This window comes from Trichoplax adhaerens, genomic scaffold (assembly GCF_000150275.1).
Source record: "Trichoplax adhaerens TRIADscaffold_4 genomic scaffold, whole genome shotgun sequence".
NCBI classification, from domain to species: Eukaryota; Metazoa; Placozoa; class Uniplacotomia; order Trichoplacea; family Trichoplacidae; genus Trichoplax; species Trichoplax adhaerens.
In genome coordinates, this window is record NW_002060946.1 from 5,037,329 (window position 1) to 5,060,615 (window position 23,287).

At 33.8% G+C, this 23,287-nt stretch overlaps 3 protein-coding genes across 3 annotated transcripts; 2 read left to right on the forward strand and 1 right to left on the reverse strand.

Moving 5' to 3' along the window:
* Window positions 1–4,623: 4,623 nt before the first annotated feature.
* Window positions 4,624–13,126, forward strand: TRIADDRAFT_63880 (uncharacterized protein; the record flags this gene model as incomplete). The annotated part of the gene is made up of 34 exons (XM_002111553.1): window positions 4,624–4,694; window positions 4,832–5,040; window positions 5,161–5,186; window positions 5,293–5,458; window positions 5,919–5,992; window positions 6,098–6,140; window positions 6,225–6,309; window positions 6,446–6,584; window positions 6,701–6,934; window positions 7,035–7,205; window positions 7,323–7,508; window positions 7,609–7,797; window positions 7,903–8,052; window positions 8,148–8,267; window positions 8,367–8,463; window positions 8,621–8,729; window positions 8,841–8,958; window positions 9,077–9,190; window positions 9,280–9,492; window positions 9,616–9,670; window positions 9,746–9,820; window positions 9,909–10,085; window positions 10,189–10,270; window positions 10,393–10,555; window positions 10,675–10,752; window positions 10,841–11,006; window positions 11,106–11,317; window positions 11,427–11,585; window positions 11,680–11,742; window positions 11,873–11,994; window positions 12,088–12,175; window positions 12,347–12,418; window positions 12,537–12,639; window positions 12,758–13,126. 34 exons carry the CDS (start codon window positions 4,624–4,626, stop codon window positions 12,808–12,810), a joined length of 4,182 nt encoding a protein of 1,393 aa, XP_002111589.1. The 3' UTR covers window positions 12,811–13,126.
* A 2,138-nt stretch (window positions 13,127–15,264) lies between these two features.
* TRIADDRAFT_55770 (uncharacterized protein) lies at window positions 15,265–19,700 on the reverse strand (the record flags this gene model as incomplete). Its single annotated transcript, XM_002112050.1, has 14 exons — window positions 15,265–15,334; window positions 15,387–15,571; window positions 15,643–15,874; window positions 15,978–16,029; window positions 16,119–16,218; window positions 16,304–16,402; window positions 16,484–16,555; window positions 16,655–16,700; window positions 16,787–16,924; window positions 17,015–17,115; window positions 17,322–17,422; window positions 17,930–18,032; window positions 18,426–18,488; window positions 19,692–19,700. 14 exons carry the CDS (start codon window positions 19,698–19,700, stop codon window positions 15,265–15,267), a joined length of 1,371 nt encoding a protein of 456 aa, XP_002112086.1.
* A 1,398-nt stretch (window positions 19,701–21,098) lies between these two features.
* Window positions 21,099–22,254, forward strand: TRIADDRAFT_55771 (uncharacterized protein; the record flags this gene model as incomplete). Its single annotated transcript, XM_002111554.1, has 4 exons — window positions 21,099–21,188; window positions 21,541–21,655; window positions 21,756–21,855; window positions 22,005–22,254. 4 exons carry the CDS (start codon window positions 21,099–21,101, stop codon window positions 22,252–22,254), a joined length of 555 nt encoding a protein of 184 aa, XP_002111590.1.
* Between the last annotated feature and the right edge of the window lie 1,033 nt (window positions 22,255–23,287).

A 23,287-nucleotide genomic window follows, 5' to 3' on the forward strand; every position in this document is an offset into this window, starting at 1 on the left:
ATACGATAGCGAATAAAAAACCCGATATTTCTTAGCGCCATGGGGAAATCGTCACTACGCTTCTCATGTTTCTACATGATCTATTTATAGGAGTTAAAATAAATAATTTTATAATCAGTATGATTAGAACACTTCGTGGGGATGTTTATAATGTGTATTATACTCGTATAAAAATCTGCATATCAATATTTTCCCATCCGTTGATATTAATGATATCAACATGTCTGTTTATATTGATAGATTACTTACGCCTCTGGCAAAGTCCTTCTCTTTTTTAAATATTTATATTCTGAGAGTTCACTTTAGAAAAATCAGATTGATGAAGCTATTCTACATAGTTCAGTAGATTATCAGCAATCGCTGCTCATTACAATTCATATTAGTATAATATAACAAAGTATGTGCTGCTTTGGTTTCCTCTATAACATCATAAATGCCAGCAAATTTTCAGCCCCGTCATTAATGATGATATGCATAAGCATTGCAGACTTCGATTAGTTGAATATGAATGAAAATGCAAAATTTTAAAACAACGCTTTTGTAGATCATTAATTCTATCGATAAATTAAAGATTAATTTACCAAAAAAGTTGCTTTTCAGTGTAGATAGATTAAGCATTAGTAATTGACGAAATGAGTGGATCTGGAAACATCTTTTGATTTTAAACAAATAAATAATCTTGAAATTCTTTAGAACAAAGGGGTCGCATATTAAAATCGCATTACTTTCTATGCATTTCTGTGTAATGTGAATTTTACGATGAACACTGAAATTGAGCTACTTTACCGGTTTAGCATAGAGGGGATAGAATAGATGAGTGAAAACTTAGAGATATTAGCATTGATCCTCTGCGAATACGTAGAAAACTTTCATATATATACATTATTATAATTATTTAATGATAAAGATATATCTCGATATATATACATTACATGCCGGAAATTTAGCTACAGTAGTACAAATGGCATGGGTACCGTATTTAATTAATATCTATCGTATCCTACTATCCACTTTGGATACGGATAAAAAACCTACTCTACAAGATCTTAATGGTTGGTTTTAACTATAGTCATTTTTTGTTTAATTAATTATTCGTTACGCACTAGTTTGTGATAACAAATAGAGTGAATAGATCTTACATAACTTTGAACTGGCTACCCGTTGCAAACTTTCAATTTTTTATTTAAAGTAAGATTAAATCAAGCAAGATTTATGATGATTCTCTAAAACACTTAAACTTGCCAGAAGTTCAAGATACATTTACAAAACGTAAAAGATGTTCGAAATATTTAAGACAATATCAGTCTCCGCAGTAAATTATTTTATCATTTAAATAAATTCTTTCTTACTGTTTTTCCTCATAATAACAATAATAATAATAATAATATAATTCTTTTACGAAGTATATCGACACATTCAAATCCTAAAATGTCAATAAAAAAATTTTTTCACAATATGAAATAAGCTGATATAAAATTGTTGATATATGTAATAGCCAGAGATTGAGTCCATATATTTGTACACATTTGCTATTGTATACTTGCAAAAACTGGAAAGAGGTAAACAAATCATTTTATAATGTCACGTCCTAATAAAAACTTTTTCTTATCCAATTTTATCAAAATAGGGATTATGCTGTATGATTAAGTATCTTGATAGGTCATCTGTAATAATTTTGCAGTAAAGGGTTGTAGATCTAAGAAATCAGACCAGGTTCGAGGCGGATTGATTTGTCTGATTTCCTTAACCATCCTTAGTATTCTTCTGTATTCCTTAAATGATACGTAGAAGGGTAAATCCACTTTAAACTTCCCCTATACAGGTTTACCGCAGCATTTAATTCAATGGGGAATAGGGATGATATTAAAAAATCGGCTTACGGCAGCCGTAAGTTGGAAAACAAACTTCCAGCCCCTTAAAATTTGCTAATATCATTATGGAAGGTTTTAATAAGTTTTATGAGCTAGCTACGATCTTAATGAGCATGGTAGATAATTTGCCTTAAGGTTTATTAGTCTACAATAATGATTTATCGAATATTGGTTTACCTATAACAGTGCTGGAAAATGATATTTTAAATTTGGTTAAAAGTTAGTGATGTAAAATCCTAGAATATCATTATTTTATTGGTTGCTGTTCTGTCTCTAAATTAGTTTAAATTTATCCATGATCTCGCTATTAGAATTAAATTATAATACAGTTCCGTACAGTAAATTATCTCAATAAATTCATGATGCAATAGTTGATCCTTTCTAGGTATAATTATGTATTGGATGGGAATTGAAAGGGTATAAAATTTAATTTTAATAGATAGTAGGCCAGATTTATTTATACTTTCATATACTAAAACTATTAGGTAATTATATTAAAAGTGTTACTATTAGCAAAATAACACCATGAAATGATGATAATGTATTAGGAACACATTTCTCATCATAATATCGTACTTAATCTGTTTAAGCCTTATAAACATGCATCAGCGATTAACTGTATTCAGCACATCCGTGTGTCTTTTTAATAGTTTTTATATAGAAATACTGGTAATCTTTGTTTGGAGGTTTACTATTAATGGTCCATTAAAGGTGATGAACGAATGAATTAAAACAATACTGTAAAATAAGTACTGGCCTACGCTGTTTTACGAAAATTTTTCGAATTCTCTAATTATTTGAAAATGATACTTTCCGTTTTTGTGCATAGAAGAATATCGATAATAGATAACTTTATATATTTTTAATCTATTAATCCCCTTATAATATCTTAGTAATCCATATTAGGCTCACGTTTTTCTGGAGACTGTCAATAAACCAGGTTCGCATAGTTTTCAGTTTATAAAATACAACTGCTATATCTTTAATGGGCCATTATCATATCACCGTCATGTAGTTAGAATTTGAATTAATTTAACAACGTAGAACAGAAGGAAAACTTTGTACTCCGATCACCAGGCTGTCCAACTCGACGGGTGATTGTTAAATAAAATAAGCCAGTTATGTAAGATGAACGATACATGATATCTTTCTGAACGGAAATTCAGATAAAATCAATGCTGCATATATGGCTTAGACCTGGATAAAATAAAATATTGATTTCAATACAATGGTTTTAAACACTTAGGGGGTCATTTTTGACAATAGTGCCTTATTGCCTATTATGATAAGCGAAAATAAATAATAAATTGAAGAAAAATGGATTGTATCTCGTGAAAGATACAGTAATAGGATAAATTTTGGGCATTGATCTGAATCACAGGATAATTATAGCGCTACAAGAATATTCAGAAAATCAATTAGTCCCTGATCAATAAAAAATTCTGTACGAGATCTCCGTAAGGTAATCAGACGCTTGTAACCGCTGTTTAAATTGAAGAAAATTAGTTTACTGTAAACAATTCATGAATGTGTTTTGCTGTAACGTCATGATGTTGTAGACATTATTACGAGGTAAATACATAAATGGAATTCATAGCGAGAAAATAGAACTGATAAAGGCAGCTAAAACATCATATGATCAAGAGATAGTCCAAAAACATACTTATAGACTACTTTTATGTCATGTTCGTTGGATTTTCGACTAGCATAGATGATGTGATAAAATAAATTGAGTTATATTGAGAATTTTAAATTGAACTGGGGTCATAGATTGATTTAAAGTGGCTTTATAATTCTGCGTATCCTAGACGATTTGTAATACTCGATGCTTCTATGCGACAATAAAGAGTAAATACCATACTTTAATTTTGTTTTTCAATGATTTTGATATGTTATTGAAGATAGTAAATGGAATGATATACGTACAAGGATTAATTACGTCAAGAACTAATCATGTAAAACTTTAAATAACTAAATTATTCAATTTTTTCCCGACTTTTATGCCGCATTATTTGGCGACTACAAAATTTTGAATAATACTCGATGGCATGATGACTTCCTGCCGATAGATATAATAAATAGTGCTCAGTAAGCAAGCTTCTTGAATAACGGCTACATAGATAATGGTGCTGTTGATATTTTCAGTTTTATTCCTCGTCTTTTACTCTATCCTTAAGGCCTTGAAGTGCAACCATCTTTATGTTTAACACACTACCCAATCTCATCTGATTGCTTACATTTACTACCTTGAACGATAATGTTTACACATACATTTTCGTCATAAATTGAAGAAAAAATATACCACTTGATCATAACAAGCAGACTAATAACAAACACAAACAGCTGGTGATCTGAGTTAGGCAAACTATATAATGTGGACGGTGAAGCAAGACCATTTTAGAGTTGTCTTTATTCCAGTAAACTATTTTATATCTTCCTCCTTCCATTTTATTGACTGTTATATCTTTTAGTTTTTAAAAATTCTTTACTATATCAAGTTAGTATTACTCAAAAGTGTATTGATAAAGCATTTAGTATATAAAACTAACGCTGAAGAATTCTCCCACAACGAGTAAGTTTTATCCAATACTAAAAAATTTTTCAATTTGTACCGGTATCTGTTAGCAATAGCTGAATTATACTATAGCCGTAATAATGCATTAAATTATTATTAAACTGTAAATATTTACTAAATATCAAATTATTGCTTTGCTAGAATTTATTCCATCGCGCAATACGTCGTAAAGCAACGATGCATCGTGGCACTCTCATCCTATGCTTAGCCTTTTTAATAGGGGCGGAATCTTTCTTTATTCCACCAAGGTAAGCTTGGATACTATCTGAAGCAAATCGCTATTAAATGTAGAAATGTTTGTAATTGTTTTCTATATAAGCATTTTATATAGAGTCTTGGAGTCATACAAATCTCTAAATTATTTTGTACGATATTTTATATTTAGAACCCAGGGTGTTCCAGTTAATAATCCTTTAGCGCAGATTCAACGCCCTGAAATCCCGTCCCGGTTTGACTTGGGCAGTTATTTCATCGCTGCTCCCAAGACTTTCCGTTTCGGCAGCAATTTAACCATCTCGGTTAACATCTATCGTGCACAATCTCCAGTGACTGTTGGTTTGACATTATTCAGTAATCGTCGTCCCAATATCGCAAGTGAGCTGCAAGACTTTCCTTCCTGGTAAGAGAAATGTTATTGGCACTCTACTTTACAAAATATTTTGAATTATTACTTACTCAAGTATTTTAATCAATTTCCTTTCAAATAAATAACAGGAAATCCTGGCAATGTCACTCTTGAGGTAAATTAGATCCGTTTTCTACTTTTTAATTCAGATTTAATGAATTTACCAATTTTTATGTTCAACTATTAAAATTAAAATTTACGCAATTTAATTGGTATTATAGATCCCAGTACTCAATAATACTGATACTACTCCTGATGACTATTACTTGCAAGCTTTTGGATTTGGAGGAGTTCTTTTCAATACCACCAAATCTATTTTTGCTACTCAAAATAAGACCTTTGTCTTTTTGCAAACTGACAAGAAATTGTATCAGCCAGGCCAAACTGGTAAGAAATGACTAATGTAATATAGCGCTATCATATTTCAATAGTAAGTAGAATTACCTAAGTTGGAAATGGGAAAAATAATTATTTCGCCTTTTATGTTTAAAGTTCGCTACAGGGTTGTTTGTATCGATGATGAATTTATGCCGACTCCAACTCAGAAAATCCAAACTACCATCAAGGTATTTTCAGACTATTCTAAAACTCAATAGATAGACTATACAGTAATTTAATTTGAAGTGTCTGCTAATATCTAAGATACAATATTATAAGAACGAGCTCTTTGAGTCTATTACATTTCTAATGGTAATTCATTTTGGGGGGGGGACTAGGATCCACAAAATAACAACATCTTCAGCACCAGAACACGAAACTGCACCAATGGTAAGGAAAAATAGAGATTGATTAATGATGTCGCGGCGATAATATACTAATACCGGGTTCCATCAATTCTCATAATTAGGTTTTATCTCTGAGGAATTCCCTCTTACTGAACGATCAAGCAATGGAACTTACAGAATTGAAGTTCGAAATGAAGTGAGTAGAAATGATTAACAGATTTATAATCGCCGTTGTGATAGAATTGCCATTTTAGGCTAAATTAACTTTCAACTGAAATATTGACCATTCATTCAATTTTAGACTGACCTTGTAACCGTCAAATTTTTCCAAATCAACACCGAAGGTAATTTCCAATCTATAGAGAGTTTTTGTTACGCTCTGTAGAATTAAATGCAGATCATTAATATTCTACTATTTGAAATTATAGTTTTACCTGAATTTGATGTTAATGTCCACACACCCGATTTCATCTTCAATGACACTACCGAAGTTCCAGTTACAATTTTTGCCAGGTAAATTAAATTGCATGGGTATATTATCAACTGACTCATGCAATCTATGCGTTGTTATTCAATTATAATTATGAAGCACTAAAATATTTTTTGCATCATCATTTATATACGCTGTATATCTTGATTTTTATATTAGATATCCTTTGAATCAAGCTGTCGATGGAGAATATACCGTTGTCTGCTATCTTGCTCCAAAACGCAGCAACACGTTCAATAGACAGTCTCCCATGCACACTTACATCTCCAAGCAGACTAACATCACATTAACTGGCAGAGTAAGGGGAATCTTTTCTCATCTACTAATGCTATCCAAACCTTGATGACTTTAATTTGAAATATTGAAATCTTTATATGATCTAATCTAATTATTAATTTCTTGTTTCCTATCTAGTTGAACAGTAACACTACCTTGAAAATCAACACTGCTCAACTTTCTCTACTCAAGACTTTACCCAGTTACTTTTTGCCAAGTTTGGTTTTATATATAAACGTTACTGTCACTGAAAGTGAAACTGGTTTAGTCTATAATGTCACCAAGAGAATTCCTCTTCATACCCAAAAGATTCAAGCTACTGTCGTTAGCGAACCAGAATCGTACAAACCAGGAATGAACTATCAAATCAAGGTACTAGAATTGCATTGATATTTAAAATCAATCTAGGTTGATATCGGTATACTATCAACGGTGGCAGACATCAAGAACTCATATGAATTATATCTGCTAGGTTTTGTTAACTACTCCAGATGGCAAACCAATCCCTAATACGCAAACGATCCGATTAAACGCTATCGGTGTCTTTAGTTTCAAGAGAACACGCACTGAATATATTTCAGAAAATAGCCTTTACACCGTTACCTTTACGGTGCCAAAATACAGCAAATTCTTCAGCTATGAAGTAAGCTTTGTCGATAAACTTATTCTGGCTTTCTAGAACAATCTTTCGAGAAGTCTTGCGCTAATCTATTTTATTTTTCGTTTCCTCCTCGCAATGATTTTCCTATTGGAAATTTAGATCACCACTACTTACAATAATGAAACTATCTTGCTTGCTGCAAAGACACCTATGAAATTCGTCAGTCCAAGCAATAACTATTTGCAATTGAGCATCTTAAACCCTGTCCCTGTCCCCTGCAATAACCAGACTTTGATCAGAGTTGATACTACTCAATATTTATTTAAGAAACAAGTCACCTTGTTGGTAAGGAAAATATTATGTATAATTGTAGTTCTTGGAAAAGAAAACCATCTCCACTCATCCAAAGTAATAACTCATATCCATCTTTTTCCCAATTTTGTAGCTCTTCTCTCGTGGCCAATTAATCCACACTAATAACACCAATATTACTGGTTTTAGTACTTTGTTTTTCATTAATATTACCCCAGAAATGAGCCCCATCACCACTGCTGTTGCTTTCTACGTCCGTACTAATGGTGAAGTTGTTAATGACATCTTGACCTTTAATGTCCAGCCAACATTCAAGAACAACGTAAGATATTTTACATTTTAATCGACGGGAATGCCTTCAATTCGTAAATTAGTAAACTCTAGTCATTAGAATGCTTCTATTAACTCTGTACTTCACTTATTTTAGGTTACAACTACTCTTAACAGCAATATCACCACACCAGGCAGCACCATCGAAGTTAGAGTCAAGACCACTCCAAATGCTAAAGTTGGCATTTTGGGAATTGATATCAGAGCTCTCCGTGCTACTGCTACAAACGATATTACTCCAGAAAATGTAAGTCGTATCATCGTTTGCCTTCCTTATTTGTTGTGTAGGTTTATAGTATACATTTGATTAGCTTAGACAGAGTTTTGGATTATTCTTAATAGGTCTTTGATAGAGTACGACCAGAATTACCAACCCACTACAACTTGAATGCTGAAACTGAACAAATGCTCACTCAGCCATTGCCACTTTATCGCAATTTTGACGCCAATGCTGTCTTTGATGTTAGTCCTACTTGCAGACCATATTTAACAAAATATTTCTTGATATCTACATTGATTTGTGTAGCCAAGGCTAAATATTTCTTAATTTTGAATTAACAGAAAGCTCAAACTTTAGTCTTTACCGATGGAAAACTTTTCAGAAGCAAGAGCAGTTTAATGACTACTCAACCCTTGTTTACCACCCAAACTGAAAACAGTGAGTGCAATATTTAGTAGATATATTTAGTATGTGTAGTAGATTCGATGTTTAACAACTTTAGGATTATTATAAGATGGCTATAGCAGCGAATAAGAATCTGAATGAATTTAAACCAAGGCAATTGAATAATGTATACCCTACAATACTGTTATAGCAAATGAAATCAATGAAGAACAGAGACAACTTGAATTACAAGAAGACGAACAAGATGCGATCAAGAAGGTCCTTCCAGAAACTTGGTTGTGGACAGATACTACTGCCGAGTAAGTTTATCGCCATTCTCAAGCTTTTTAAGACATTCTGTGCTACTTCAGCTTGCAAAAGATTGCATGGAAAAATTACTTTAACCAGATTCATTGATGTACATAAAACAGCTCCAACGGAGAAGCCGTTCTCTTCCCTGAAGTTCCCAACACCGTCAACGAATGGGCTATAACTACCATGTCCATGTCTAACACTACTGGATTTGGAATCGCTCCCAGACCAGCTGAAGTTAGTCTTAGACTACAAATCTTTTTGCATCCTTGGTCTAAATTACTCCGTCAACTTTTCCTAATTCCATTACTAACCTACTAATCGATACCTTGATCTTTCTCTCTATTTTGTATAGTTGCTTGCTTTCAAGCATTTCTTTATCACCACTGAATTGCCAGCATCCATTATTCGCGGTGAGAAATTGACCATCAGAGCTACCCTCTTCAACTTCTTCCCTAACGATATCACAGTAAGAGGCCATTAGAAAAGACACCTTAACTAATCAACCATTCATCTTTATTTGGTTGTAATTTTACTTCCATTTCCAACTTACCACAGGTTACCACCACTATCCATACTTCTCAACACTATACTTTAGCCGAAGAGACATTCTTGAAGCAAAGAGTCCAAGTAACTGTCCCAGCTGAACAACATATTGAAGTAGAATATCAAATTATTCCAACCACGACCGGTTACATCCCCATCACTTTGAGCGCAACATCCAACGATAGATACATCGCTGATACTGTTGAGAAGCATCTTTTGGTTAAGGTAAATTATACAGTATATGCTAACGGTTAGAATAAGATATATGTTACCGTTGTAGCTTAAGAATTATAGTAACTTTAACCGATTTACCAATCTATAATAATTTTGCTATTCCTGACTATTTAGCCCCAAGGAAAAGAACGACGTCAAGTTCAAAATTTGGTTGTCGATCTTGCTAAAGGTAACAGGAATCGAATGAAACCGAATAAAGACGAATCGATAATTTCTAATAATTTATCGATTATTTCCATTACAGGATCTTTCGAAAAGACTCTTAACATCCAAACACCACCTAATGATGAACCTACACAGACCACCATTACCTTCACTGGTTCGCCAAATTTGACTTATTTTTATACTATATCCATTTTTAGCCATCACTTTTACTTAATAGGAACATTAAATGAATGTTATTTTAGGTGATATGATGCGCTTAAGCGTTGAGAATATGGACAACTTACTCGAAACACCTGGACGTTGCGCTGAACAAAACTTAATCCACATGAATGCTCCAGTCCAACTTACCCATTACCTTAGAGTTACTCGCCAATCCAACCCTGAAACTGAAACGAAGGCTAGGCGCCTCTTCTTATTGGGTAAGAGCGATTAATCCTAAATCTATCAATAAGTCAGGGACTTTTAGAACAAGGATCGATTTTATTATGAATTATAATTCTAACGCTATAAATTAATTTATAGCATACCAACATCAAATGAAATTCCTTCGTCCTGATGGTTCATTCAGTCCTTATGGCATGAAAGATAAATCTGGATGCTTATGGTAAATTGTCTTGATTTGCTATCATACTAATCCTAACATCTATCATCCTATTGGCTGCAAGTTGCTCATCTAAGCCATTATAATATCACTAATTATAAACTATATTTGCCTTGATTTTCTAGGCTAACTGCAGTGACAAGCCAGATCTTTGCTGAAGCCTATCGTACCCGATTATTCCCCATCGATACTAGTGTTGTTGTCCGCAATACATTCTGGTTAGTCAAGCAACAACAACCAAATGGAGCTTTTGAAGAAAGCATATTTACTCCATCATTGCCAATCAAGGTATAGATTATAGGATACTTGCTAATATTACAATTATTATCCTAGATCTTGATTATTTCGCGTTCTTAATCATGGAAATACTGATTGAATCTATTTGAAAATGTCTTTCATAACTCTAGAACTTCACACAAAATCATAATATCACCTTGACGGCTTTAGTTACTATTTCATTGGTCCACAACTTACATTATGCACCTGTAAGTTGAGTAAATTATCGCTCAAGATATTTTTTATTTGCCCAATTACTATTTTAATAATAAGCCCTATCATTTATTTCTGTATTAGTTTGCCTATCTTCCATTGGTTAAAGCCCGTACCTACTTGGAAGCTCATTTGAAGGAAATCAGTGATCCATACACTGCTTCTATCGTCAGCTATGCTCTTACCATATCCAACAGCCATCTTTCTTCGGAAGCATCTAGGAATTTGAATAAATTTGCTACCACTGAAAGTAAGTATCCTTTTGGACCAGTTTTATTCTTCATTTCTCGAATTCAAGCCATGTAAATAAATACGCATATTTATAAATCATTTTAAATTTTATAAATAGATAACACTCCTATCTGGAAGATCCAACTTACTAATAATACCAATAGACTCTTTACCGAATTGGATTCCATTGAGAAATCGTTAACCATCCAAGCTACATCTTATGCATTGTTGACCAAGATGTTGATCACTCGTCGTACACAAGAATTCATCCCAACTGCTTCGTGGTTGATCTCGCAGAGAAATCGCTTGGGTGGATTTGTCGCTGCTCATGTAAGGAAATAGATCATGACTTTAGATGATTTTAGTTAACGTATTAACATTTAGAAAACATGGATATTAGCTAATTGAATAATAACATTTTAATCACTTTTTATTATAGGATACTTGCCTTGCTCTTAAAGCTTTATCCAAATATGCTATGCAAACCTACAGATTATCACTTGATGCTCACATTATCGTCTTTGATAATACCAATTACAAAGCTCATCAATCATTCAGTATCAATAAATACAACAGGAACCAGACATTTAGCATTACGGTAAGGAATGGATTAGACTATGCTTACTTTGTTTAAGTAGCTATAGATATTTAAATTTAAATTTTATTAATATGCCAATCTATTCATTCTATAGCTACCTCCTCGTACCAAATCAGTTACTCTTTCTTGCTTCGGAGCTGGCTTTGTTTATACTCAGGTAAGAAAGATATTTTAAGTTAGAAAAATTTATATCTTAGCTTTCTTGATGATAAATCGATATACAAATTTCGTTTTGAGAAAGGCTTGAAAATTAATAGCTAAATGAATTAACGCTATTTCAATTATAGATGTTAACAACTAATAATGTAACCAACAACACTACTCCTGAACCAACACCTAACGAACCTTTCGCTATTGAAGTTAAACATCAACGAGCTAGAAGGACTTTAAATACTCGAGTTTGCGTCAGGTACGATAGACTAATTGAACAGGCTTAAGGCATATCCTATAATGAAAGAAATTCCTGTAGGATTAATTAACTAAATTGTATTTCAAAATTTAGGTTACAGAATGTACAAAAACCTAACCCTACCGTTATGGAATTGGATATGCCATCCGGCTTAGAACTGAACCGCACCGCTCTTGCACAGGTAGCCATTTCATCTAACGATTAGATTACTGTAGAAGTAACTGCGAATAACTATAACGTTATCCAACTACACGGGTGCAGTTTCCCCATTTTAACCATCGATTTTATGATATTTTTTCTGGTTTACCAGAACTTGTCATTAATAACTTCTAATCATATTACTTCCATATAGATGGTCAGTAAGCTTGAACAATTGCAATTTTTCGAAGTAGAAAGGAAGACATTGCATTTGTACTTTGATAAGGTCAGTCTAGTGCTCATAATAAAACCCATAATAGAAATAAAATTATGCCAAGAAAATAACTTATTAATATTGAAATTGATAATGCTAAACATTGCACTATTTCTACCATACTAAACAGCTCACAACCCAGCCTACTTGCGTCGATTTGTCCTTCTTGCCTCATTTCGAAATTACAAACCGTCAACCATCCCATATCAAATTATATGAATTTTCTCGCCCAGGTACTAAAGCTATACCGTATCACTTAGTTAAAATACTGCAATGGATATAAGAATGAAGTACTAGACACGATTATAGTCACATACGGTCCTAATATGAATAAATATTTATATTATTTAGAAATCCAGACGACAACATTTTATGTTAACCCGAGCTTGACAACAGCCCTGTAAAATATCTCGGTCAAACTGACTACCTCCCAATATCGCTATCTCGGAAATTTTTATACCGCTAAAAATATTTTGGATGCTTATATTTGTTAGGCATTAGAATAAAATGTTGCTTTTGGTATATAATTGTAAGTTAATATTGTTAACGATTTAGAAAAACATTGAAGCAAATATGCTATCAGGCTTTTTATTATCCTAGGTAGCATATTGCTTTAACAATCTTGCAACCATCGTTTGCTAATATGCTATATATTCCTAATTTCAAGTCTTCTGTTTGTCTATGTTTTTACTAAATATGTCGATTTGTGCTATCAGATCGATGTATGTACTGTACTAGCTCATGCTTTTAAATGGAATATCCAAGTGTTATAGTCACCTCTATATAAATTGTTAACTTTGCTATAAGATCATCAATCAATAAAATAAAATTTGAAGCATTTTTGTTGTTACATGAAATTTTGTAATATTCATGCTTGTGATAATGAACCGATAATGCAGCAAGGTACATCGAAAAATAAATGTATTCAAGTCGCAATTAAGCAAGTTAATAGTGCAGTACTGGAAGTTGACTTTGCTGCAGTAGTTATTGTCAACTGAGTTGGATAATTTTAGTTCCTTTCAAAAGACTAGCTATCGGTCTTGCTGGCTAAGACGATACTTAGATAATAAATGAGAATATTTTGGTTCATTTTTAAGTTAATGTTTTTGTAATTATTTTGATAGCTACTCTTTAATACGTGAAATGTTGCCACAAATGCTAGATTAGGAACATTTAATCATGATTGCGTAATAAAATAGCTCTTATAGTCATAATAGAATAGTTTAAATGGGATTCTACTTGACTGTAGCCCATTCTTATACTTGCTCTATATCTTTGGAAAGATAGATACTGGAAAGCATAAATTCAAGATAGATTTTGTTTTTAATTATCACCGGTTGATCAATTGGATAATTATGCAAGTTAAGTGACTCTAGAGCTCGACTGGTATTTTAATTGACAAAGCATTTAGTTCCAATATCCTTAAAAAATCAACTCTATTTTTTTGTAGTGGATATACGTACATTAAATTAATCATGAATTATATCAAACAGTATAATATCGAGTCATTACGTGCGCATTGTCATTAACAAGTAAAATCATTGAAGAATCTAATAAGCTAATCAGCAAGTTTTTAGCAATCACTGGAGATTTGTCTGATTAACAATTTGAATATGTCTAAAAGGCTTAACAAACGAATAAGTTAAATCCTTGATCAGTTGACTATATATCTATTTAAAATTAATCGATACTCATACTGCCAATAGCAGGTCGGTGCTCTAGAGGCACAATGAAAGTAAACATCACATATACAATTACAACTGTTACATCAAATCAAGTGTCGAGTTGTGACTCAGATTAAAATATTATTAACTAAAACGCCCAAATAAACCATCCGTGGCTAAGATTCATTCGTACTGGTTGTAATGTTAATTACAATCGGTGATATTTTTTATCCTGGCGTCAAAATGTCCACGAAAGTGATTTGTACAGTGTGAAAACTGCTGGCAACTACGAAGAAATATCAACTTCATTCGATACGGTTCTTTCATTACTGTGAATGAAATATAATATTACTTAAGTCATATCCAGTATAAATACACTTCACACAGGGTAAGCATTTCTATTTCATCATCATTTTTTCAACAACTCAAAAAATTAGTCCTGCAACAAGATAAACTAAGTATTAATTCGTTGTAAATTGTCAAGTCAGTCGTTCAGTTTGTCTAGTTACGCTATATCCAATTCCTGTAAAAGTTCTCGTACTTTCGAAAAATATCGAGTCTTAATATATTCGTGAGAGCTATTGCACAAAACGAATCTTAATGCTAATTCCAGTGGTGTGCATTGCGTCGTTCGGGTAAATAGTGTCTCGTATGTAAGTCAAGGACGGTTTACATATAAATTGCTTCAATTCGTTTTATTTGAATATTGTACTACAAGAGGCGCCTTATTAACACTTACCAAATATATTTCCGACGACTCAAACTTTGGCATAATTTTAATCATGCTTAAAAGCAACTAGGTATACCATTAATTGCAAAGTGGATATAGTATCAATAATTAGTGATAGTAACATAGAATAGATCTTTACAAATATATCAAAATACAAACATAGTTCCGATAAAATCTATGGCTTGTTATCAAATTATAGTCTATTGAGATACAAGTGATAAATGAAATAGCCAAAGCAAACAAATACTACAGTATAACAAATTGTATTTCAAAATAACTTCTACCGTCTTAATCCGTGATAATATCCTGTAATTGCGTTATATAATTATCAATGCTGGACTACGATTTCGCTAAGCGCAAATTTTAGCACCAACGCCAATCGTCACACATGAGTTATTTATATTTTAATATTCTACCATCGTAGCATCATTTACGAAACAAGAAATTCAACCGTAGTGCATATTTTACCATAATTTCTTCTTTTTCTTTTCTTTCCCGTCGGTTTTATCGTTTTTATGACTACAAGAGCGAAATCTTTTTAGTTCAATTCGGTACCGTCAATAATTGAAAAATGAATGTTACTTACCCTGGCTTTGGAGACCTTGGTAGTGATGACGTCGAATGTCCTTTTGCGCTCAGTTGAGCTTCCTCTATCTTTTTAGAAACGTGAATAAAATCACTCTTTTCCTTCTCGAATTTCTTTTTCTTTTCCTCATATTCGCGTCTCAGCTGATCATTTGATTTAGCTAAGTGTTCATGGCGACGCTTGATCTGTCAATCCATTTTAAGATATTCAATATAATTTAACGTTTAATACAATAGCCAAGTCAAATATGACTTACATCCATTTCGCTATCTTTATATTTTTTAATTTTCTCTTTAATTTGTGTATCATAAACTTCTGACATTCTAGCCTCCATTGTATCTAATCTGTGTTTTACTTCCTCTTCTTCCTTGGCCAAACGCATTTTATAATTTGTACCTTCTTGGCTTACACTACTACCTCCTTTTCTGTATCGATAATTCTCGTAATGTAAGATATTGGTGTTATATATTAAATCAAACATGTGGGTCCTGGCAAAATAAATTGTTTCCATCCGTTAAAACATAAACAATTTTTTATGCAAATAATTGCATTAAAATGGCCGATATAAAATTGTAAATAATCATGACAAACCTGATGAGAACATTTCGTAGATGGATGAAATCGGAATGATCATTGTTCTCGACTATATGAGCAGATTTTGTTTGATCGCAGCTAGGTCAGTAATTCAATTGGAGAATTTTTTTTAAAGGTATCACAAATTTGTAATATTACCTTCTACCATACCCCATGGATATTTTCGGACTCTAACTTCTTTACCACCGTTAAGTTGAATTTTAGTGTTGCTGCCAACAACGGCGAAAGGAATGCTTTCCTAAAAGAGTAAAGATTAATTGGTAAATAATCAAGAAGATCGAATTATTAAAGCGATAAACCATTTACTAGTAGTTTTATCTTACTTTGCTTGATTTATGCTGTGCAGCATAATCTTCATCTTCTCCGGCAACTTCTTGAAATTCGAAAATTCTAATTTTATTATCCCGCAGGTCTTTCAAAATCTGGAAAGATCGTACAAGATAAGAAATTGGCTAACCTAAATAATATTATTACATGTCATTCGAAAGTATTGAATGCCTTACCCTTCTCTTGAATCCTTTACATTCATCTTCAGTCATGGTATCAGCTTTAGCAATAATAGGAACAATGTTCACCTATCGGATAATAAAGACTGTAAATTAATATCGATACAGTACATTAAGCGTTAGGATTGCAATTTCAAATCTTACAATTATTATTATCATTTAATTTACCTTATCGTACAATTGTTTCATATATTCTATATCAATAGGCCTCAAGCTAGAATCGAAATAGTTCATATTGAAGAGTGTAAGCACATCATTTTGGCTACAATTTCATATGTTTACCGCTATGATATAGCATACCTATGCCCAGTTGGAGGGATGAAATAAAGGCAACAGTGTACTCGAGTATCTACAATGTGGTATTCTCGATCGATGCGAGATTCCTGTTGAATGTATTCGTCAAATCTTTTTTGAATAAAATCAATAATTGGTTGCCAACTGTAAACGAAAATGAGGAAATAAGAAATTCAACCTCGCCGTCCTTCAATTAGGTGAGCGTCTATGTAAATTATAGAATATTTAATATACCAGTTTGTGTTGTCAATAGCATCTCCAAAACCTGGCGTGTCTATTAATGTCAATTTAAGGCGAACTCCATTTTCCTCAAGATCCATGGTAGAGGCTTCGATCTTCAAATTGAAAGTAGAGAGTTACATAGCAGAAACGTATCCGTAATGCTATTTTATTAGTAAAGTTGACAGATAAAGAGTGATACTTTTTATACTTTACATTTTTTGATAAATTAATTGCAAAGTTTTAAATCATCACCTTTACGAGAAAATCTAATTGCAATAAAAATATTATTTACATTAGATCCATTGATATTACAAGCTACCTGTAAAGTCTGTTTGATTCTGTCATCATAATTTGCAGTAGTATATACATCCGATAGGAAAAGAGAGTTGATCAACGTAGATTTTCCAAGTCCAGATTCACCTGTAATGGATTGAACGAAAGTCTTGGATGTTATACTCGTAATTTAATTTATTGCAGTTTTATCATCATAAATTTATGGTCAGCTAGGAAAATTAAAATAAAACTGTATTTTTTAAGACGATGCTATATGATCGTATAAATTAGAGAATTTCGTAGTCTCTGTGTATACAACACCTATCCATAACTACCTTCTACTATTATAGAGCTGTTATCCTATACTCTCTATAGCTATATATACTTCTACTACACAACGGTAATGGATTACTGAAAAATGACTACCCTTCCATTGTCTACGATTAAAAAAAAATAAATTTTCCAATACGGCTAATAGCGCTTTTGCTGTACAAAATGATGTGAAAATAGTGCATCTGTTCTATCCATTTGTCGAACTAGCACTATACTGTATTACCCAAGATTAAGAGAATCATTGTCTCTTGCATATTAACATGAACGGCAGTTGCTTGTAACTGGTAGAAATATTAATGATAGTGCTTGCGGGACACTCACCTACTACCATTAACGTAAATTCAAAACCATTACGAACCGATCTTCTATACAGCTGATTAGGTAAATCTGCAAAACCAACATGACCATCGGATTTTTTGGGAATCTGTTGGATAGAAAATTGATCACAATCATCGTAGAATGGGGTTGTACAACTTGATAAGGTTAATCAATCACTTGTTTCCTTTCAATCATAAAGTAGGATATTAAGCCCAAGAGGATATTTTATTTTTAATTGCACTAGCTAACTACAGTTTGATATTGTTCTATTCAACTTGAAGATTGTTATAGTACTGTATGTGTCAGTTGAATACACTGTGGAAATTTCATTGATTCTGTTGTATCTCACATGCAGTAACAAGTTAAGTTAGAAACGATAGTAATTATCATAATATAAGAATAACTATAAGGTGAAAATAGTGATCATCGACGGAAATACGTATAGTGCTGAAGCAGCGATTACGTAAGCGAAAACAATGACATGAACACGGTGGCTTACCATGGCATCCCCCTTGGCGGCTTTAGGTTTAGCTGTGACAGAAAGAGAATTTAAAGTTAGTTTCTAGAATTGGGAGCAGAAACATTAGTTTATCTTTGTTAAGTTGATAACAATAACAGTATCCATCCTCTAAAATCGTTATCCTTCTCCACTGTGATAGGGGTAACTTGGCGAACAAAAGAGTATTTTTAAGCAAGTGTCATGAGTCGTTGACATTTTGTACCAGCAAAGAGCTCATTTTGATTGTATTCAGCTGAGAACAACATTGCCTACGACAGAATTACTTGGTCTACAATCGATTCACTACAGTGTCAAGGGTGGCAAATTGTGCAGAATTTAGAGATGCATCCCATGCCGATCCTAGACTACCACCAATGCAAAATCCTGTCGAACTTGACTGAGTCCATCAACAGTTCAATTAGAAGAGAGTGAAAATAAAAAGTAGCCTAATAATGAAGCCATGCAGGATATCGAATCTATTGTATTGGCTGTGCTATCAAGCTAGTCCTAGTCAAGAAATACTGTAGTTGCATGGAAGTGGAATGTCATGATCTTCCTTTTGAGGATGTCAAACTGAGTGCAACCCATCTGTAAATAGGCCAACATTGTACTGCTGTGCGGTAGAACTGATAAAAATGCTGTCGATCTATATCACTGTAAAGACCAATTCTACACACACACTGTACGTCTGAAAGAGAGGATAGGACAACAACAACAACTACTACTGTACAGTATGCAGTCCATGTCAAAAGTTTTCAACGAGATCGACTAAAATGATGAAGGGAAATGACGTTCAAGACGGAGCTTGGTGTAAATTGATTGTCATGGCGATGACATTCCAATCTGGCTTGAAATACTGCATTGACATTCAAAATGTCGTATCAATCCTATTGTAATGGAAATCGATCTTGGTTTGTAGCTCATTTACCCATGGCTATCTTGATGACTTGATCGCAGTTAGACTTGTTGAAGTAGTTGAAAAGTAAAAGAGAATTATGGCCAAGTTAGCAGTTGGAATGAGCAAGGCGGCTGCATCTGTCGAATGGCGTTGTAGCAGTGGACTGCAGTGGCGATCACCGTTTAATACAGTACAGGATAGGGGTAGTGAAACGTGCAAGGCCATCACAGGGACCGTTACGGTCCTAGTTGAGTCCAGTACGTCATACAGTACCCTGACAGGGAGTAGGGTACTGGTACCCTAATGGTACTCTACTTGCTGCCTTGAGTTGTCAGCACTGAGCATGTCCAGAGTACAGTATCACCTACCGAAGCCATGACGGGAGTCCGGATCAATTGATGTACACTCATTGTACAGTACAGTAGGTGTCGATACAGTAGAGGATGACCTGTATCTTACACTATCCAGTATGCTACAAATGGTCCAGTACTGGAAAATTGAAATCGCCGTCACGGTTGGGATCGAGCCGGATCGGATTCCACTCTACTTTACCGTACCGTACTGTATCCAAAGTTTGTGGTGTTATTGCGTCGTACTGACAGGCCACAACGGCATGGAAGGAAGGACAGGAGGACTCAACTTGGTGACAGTAGTTTGTGACGGTAGTCCGCTTTGAGGACATTTTCCAATCTGCCAAATTTGAATTTCTTTTTTATTTGAACCCGCCCAACCCTAACAGAGTGCTCTATTCGGATCAACTTGTATTCAGTGTACTGTCTATTTGTACAAGTTCTTGCATTGCAAGACAGTAATGCTTACTATTACGCTATTTTCCATTGTTGGTGCAAGAAAATCACGGACTAATCGTTTTCTTCTGGTATAACCCGTCAAGAAAATCCATGCTATGCTAAGCCTTTCAAAACAGTACTGTACAGTACACTGCAGTGTATTGGTCTGTACTGTCTCTACTCTACTCTGGTGAAAGATTTCCCGCGCTAGTTACTGGTACTGGACGGAAATGATGTTGTCGATGGTGATTGAGTTGAAACAGTACGTCAGAATATGTTGTACTGACATCATTTCTGCTTGTAATACACAGTAGACATGATGGATTCACCGCTTGCGAGCGAAACGAATGTCACCATCTAGGTATCACTACGGCGGATCAAGTACTAGACAACGATATCGATGACTTGATAAGTACTGTTATGGACTAGTAGAAGAAGCCGATTTTCTTCTTGATGTCATCATGGATGGATCACTACGGCTGATCAAGTACTACACTATGATATCCATGACTTGATAAGTACTGTCATGGACTAGTAGAAGAAGCCGATTTTCTTCTTGATGTCATCATGGATCACTACGGCTGATCAAGTTCTACACTATGATATCCATGACTGGATAAGTACTGTCATAGACTAGTAGAAGAAGCCGATTTTCTTCTTGATGTCATCATGGATGGATCACTACGGCTGATTAAGTTCTACACTATGATATCCATGACTTGATAAGTACTGTCATGGACTAGTAGAAGAAGCCGATTTCCTTCTTGATGTCATCATGGATGGATCACTACGGCTGATCAAGCACTAGACTATGATATCGATGACTTCTTGCAGTCTACAGTACAGTAGACAGTATACAGTACTGTTGCGTCCAGGAATACAGTATACTGTACTGTACTGTACAGTACAGTGTACAGTAGGCTACAATGTACAGCTAGGGTACAATCTACAACATTCGATCACTTTCCAGCTCATCGATGCGAGGCGATGGAGGCCTGCGAGATTGAATTTCTTGCTGAAGATAGCATCGTGACGGTCCTACCCAATTTCTCAGAAAACAAGATTTATTTAATCAGTGTAAGCTATTGCCAACAGCCAGATTAGCTTCCTTAGCTAGGCTTGCACAAATTCAATTCATAGACGTGTACACTGTACAAATCAATTTTAGGTATCAATCCAATCAGTTCATGTTATCAATTCATGACAGAGTTCATGAAAGCGGATGCGAGCCACATCACTTTGCCATTTCCTAATAGTGTATCAAAGTTAGCCATTGCAGTAATGGCCATACGATTTTAATGGATAAATTACAGCTCAAATCCAGCCATTCAATGGCAATACTACTGTAATTTACTAGTACAGAGTATCATAATGAGCTTGACTTGCAGTGATTATTTGGTGTTGAATTAAAATTCTTCCTTTCATGTAGGGTGATGTTGGTCCCTTTAATCCTTCCATGCCAACGGATCTGCCTTTATGGCTAGCCATCGATCTGAAGCAACGCCAAAAATGTCGAATTCAACCTCCAAAATGGATGAATGTCGGTAAGTTCTATGCCAATGTTGCTGCTATAGATGATGTAAATGTTGAAATGGCATACAAAATAATGGATTGGCTCTCTTTCTTATTCTTCATGGATACCAGAAACTCTTCAAGAGTTGAAACAAGCGGAAAATGATTCTGCACTTTTCTGTCCTATGCCTGATCCACATTATATTGAGATAACCCAGCTGTTGATGAACTGGTTAGTCTTATCTTACTACAGTATAGGTAGAGTTACTTAACTATAATAATCTTCCTCACTACTATGCTTGCAATAACCATACATATGATGCAATAGATGAAGTTATGATCGAGCCTATTCTATTAAATATTTTGCCTATTTCATTTCAGTGCTGCAGAGGATATACCCCATGCCGATGAGATTAAAACATTAATAAAAGATATAGCTGATTTACGCATGGCGAAATTAAAGAAGAGTATGGACGGAATGATTAAAGAAAAAGCAACCAATGCTAGGTTAGATAATTTATCCATGATGGAGATTAACCTCATAAGACCTTTATTGACGCAAGCACTTGACCAGTCGTATCGTCTCCAATGCTTGCAAGATGAACAACTTCAACTGGCTGGTACTGAATAGAATTACAACCTACAATACTGTAGGTATCCAGCACATTACACTCTTTCATACAGGTTACCAATGTACATACACGAGCGTGTCTTGAATATTGTGCATTTCAATGGCAGAAGATAGACTCGTACATATCCATTTAATGATCCTATAAATTGCACTACTGAGATCATATAAAGCCACTGTAATCCAAGAGGAATGATACGAAACACCATCAAGTATCTTTATCTATTCTGTTAATGACACAGTATCAAGAATGCCACTTTGTACTAAATTCTATTAAACTACAGTATATATGTTATAAATATGTCTACGTAATTGGATAACAATCTTATTTTTACTGTATAGTATTTACATGTTGATGCGTTGCTTTACTTACTTACATACGTAACGGCGTCTACTAAATGCTCATAGCATACTGTAAAATAGGAATTGAATAATATTTATAAATCTGCTGTATCCACATTGTACACTAATTACGAGAGATGCCAGTGATAATTTTGATAGGGTCATTACAAACCAATCACTGCATTATCTATCGAAATTTTACAATTTGTAGATGCTGGATGAACGTAATGTGACGAATACCTGTACAACATCGAACAGGCATTTGTTGGCAACCGATAATTGCCTTGATCTTTAATGATGGATGTTCATATCTGTCGTAGTTTCTTTTCCAAATTAGATGTAATGAAAATAATTGCGATCATACTTATTGTATGAGTTGACACTTTTTGATGGAGGTGAAAATAATATTACCTCAGTAGGCTAAATTGATGTTTGCGCATTTTCAGCGTTTTTGAATTTCTTATCATTAGGAGAAATATGGATAGGTTACCGTGACAATCTATACTTTAATTGTATTTCTTATATTTATGCCAATTACTGGTACTATTAAAAGTAGCGATATTATCATTACACCGTAATATCGAAGAGCTATTTAGAATTGGTATAAATGAATGAATCAATAAAGAAAACAAACCATTATTGATTTTGATTTTATTATTCGCCAATTACGTCGGTATATTCTTCACAAACGAAA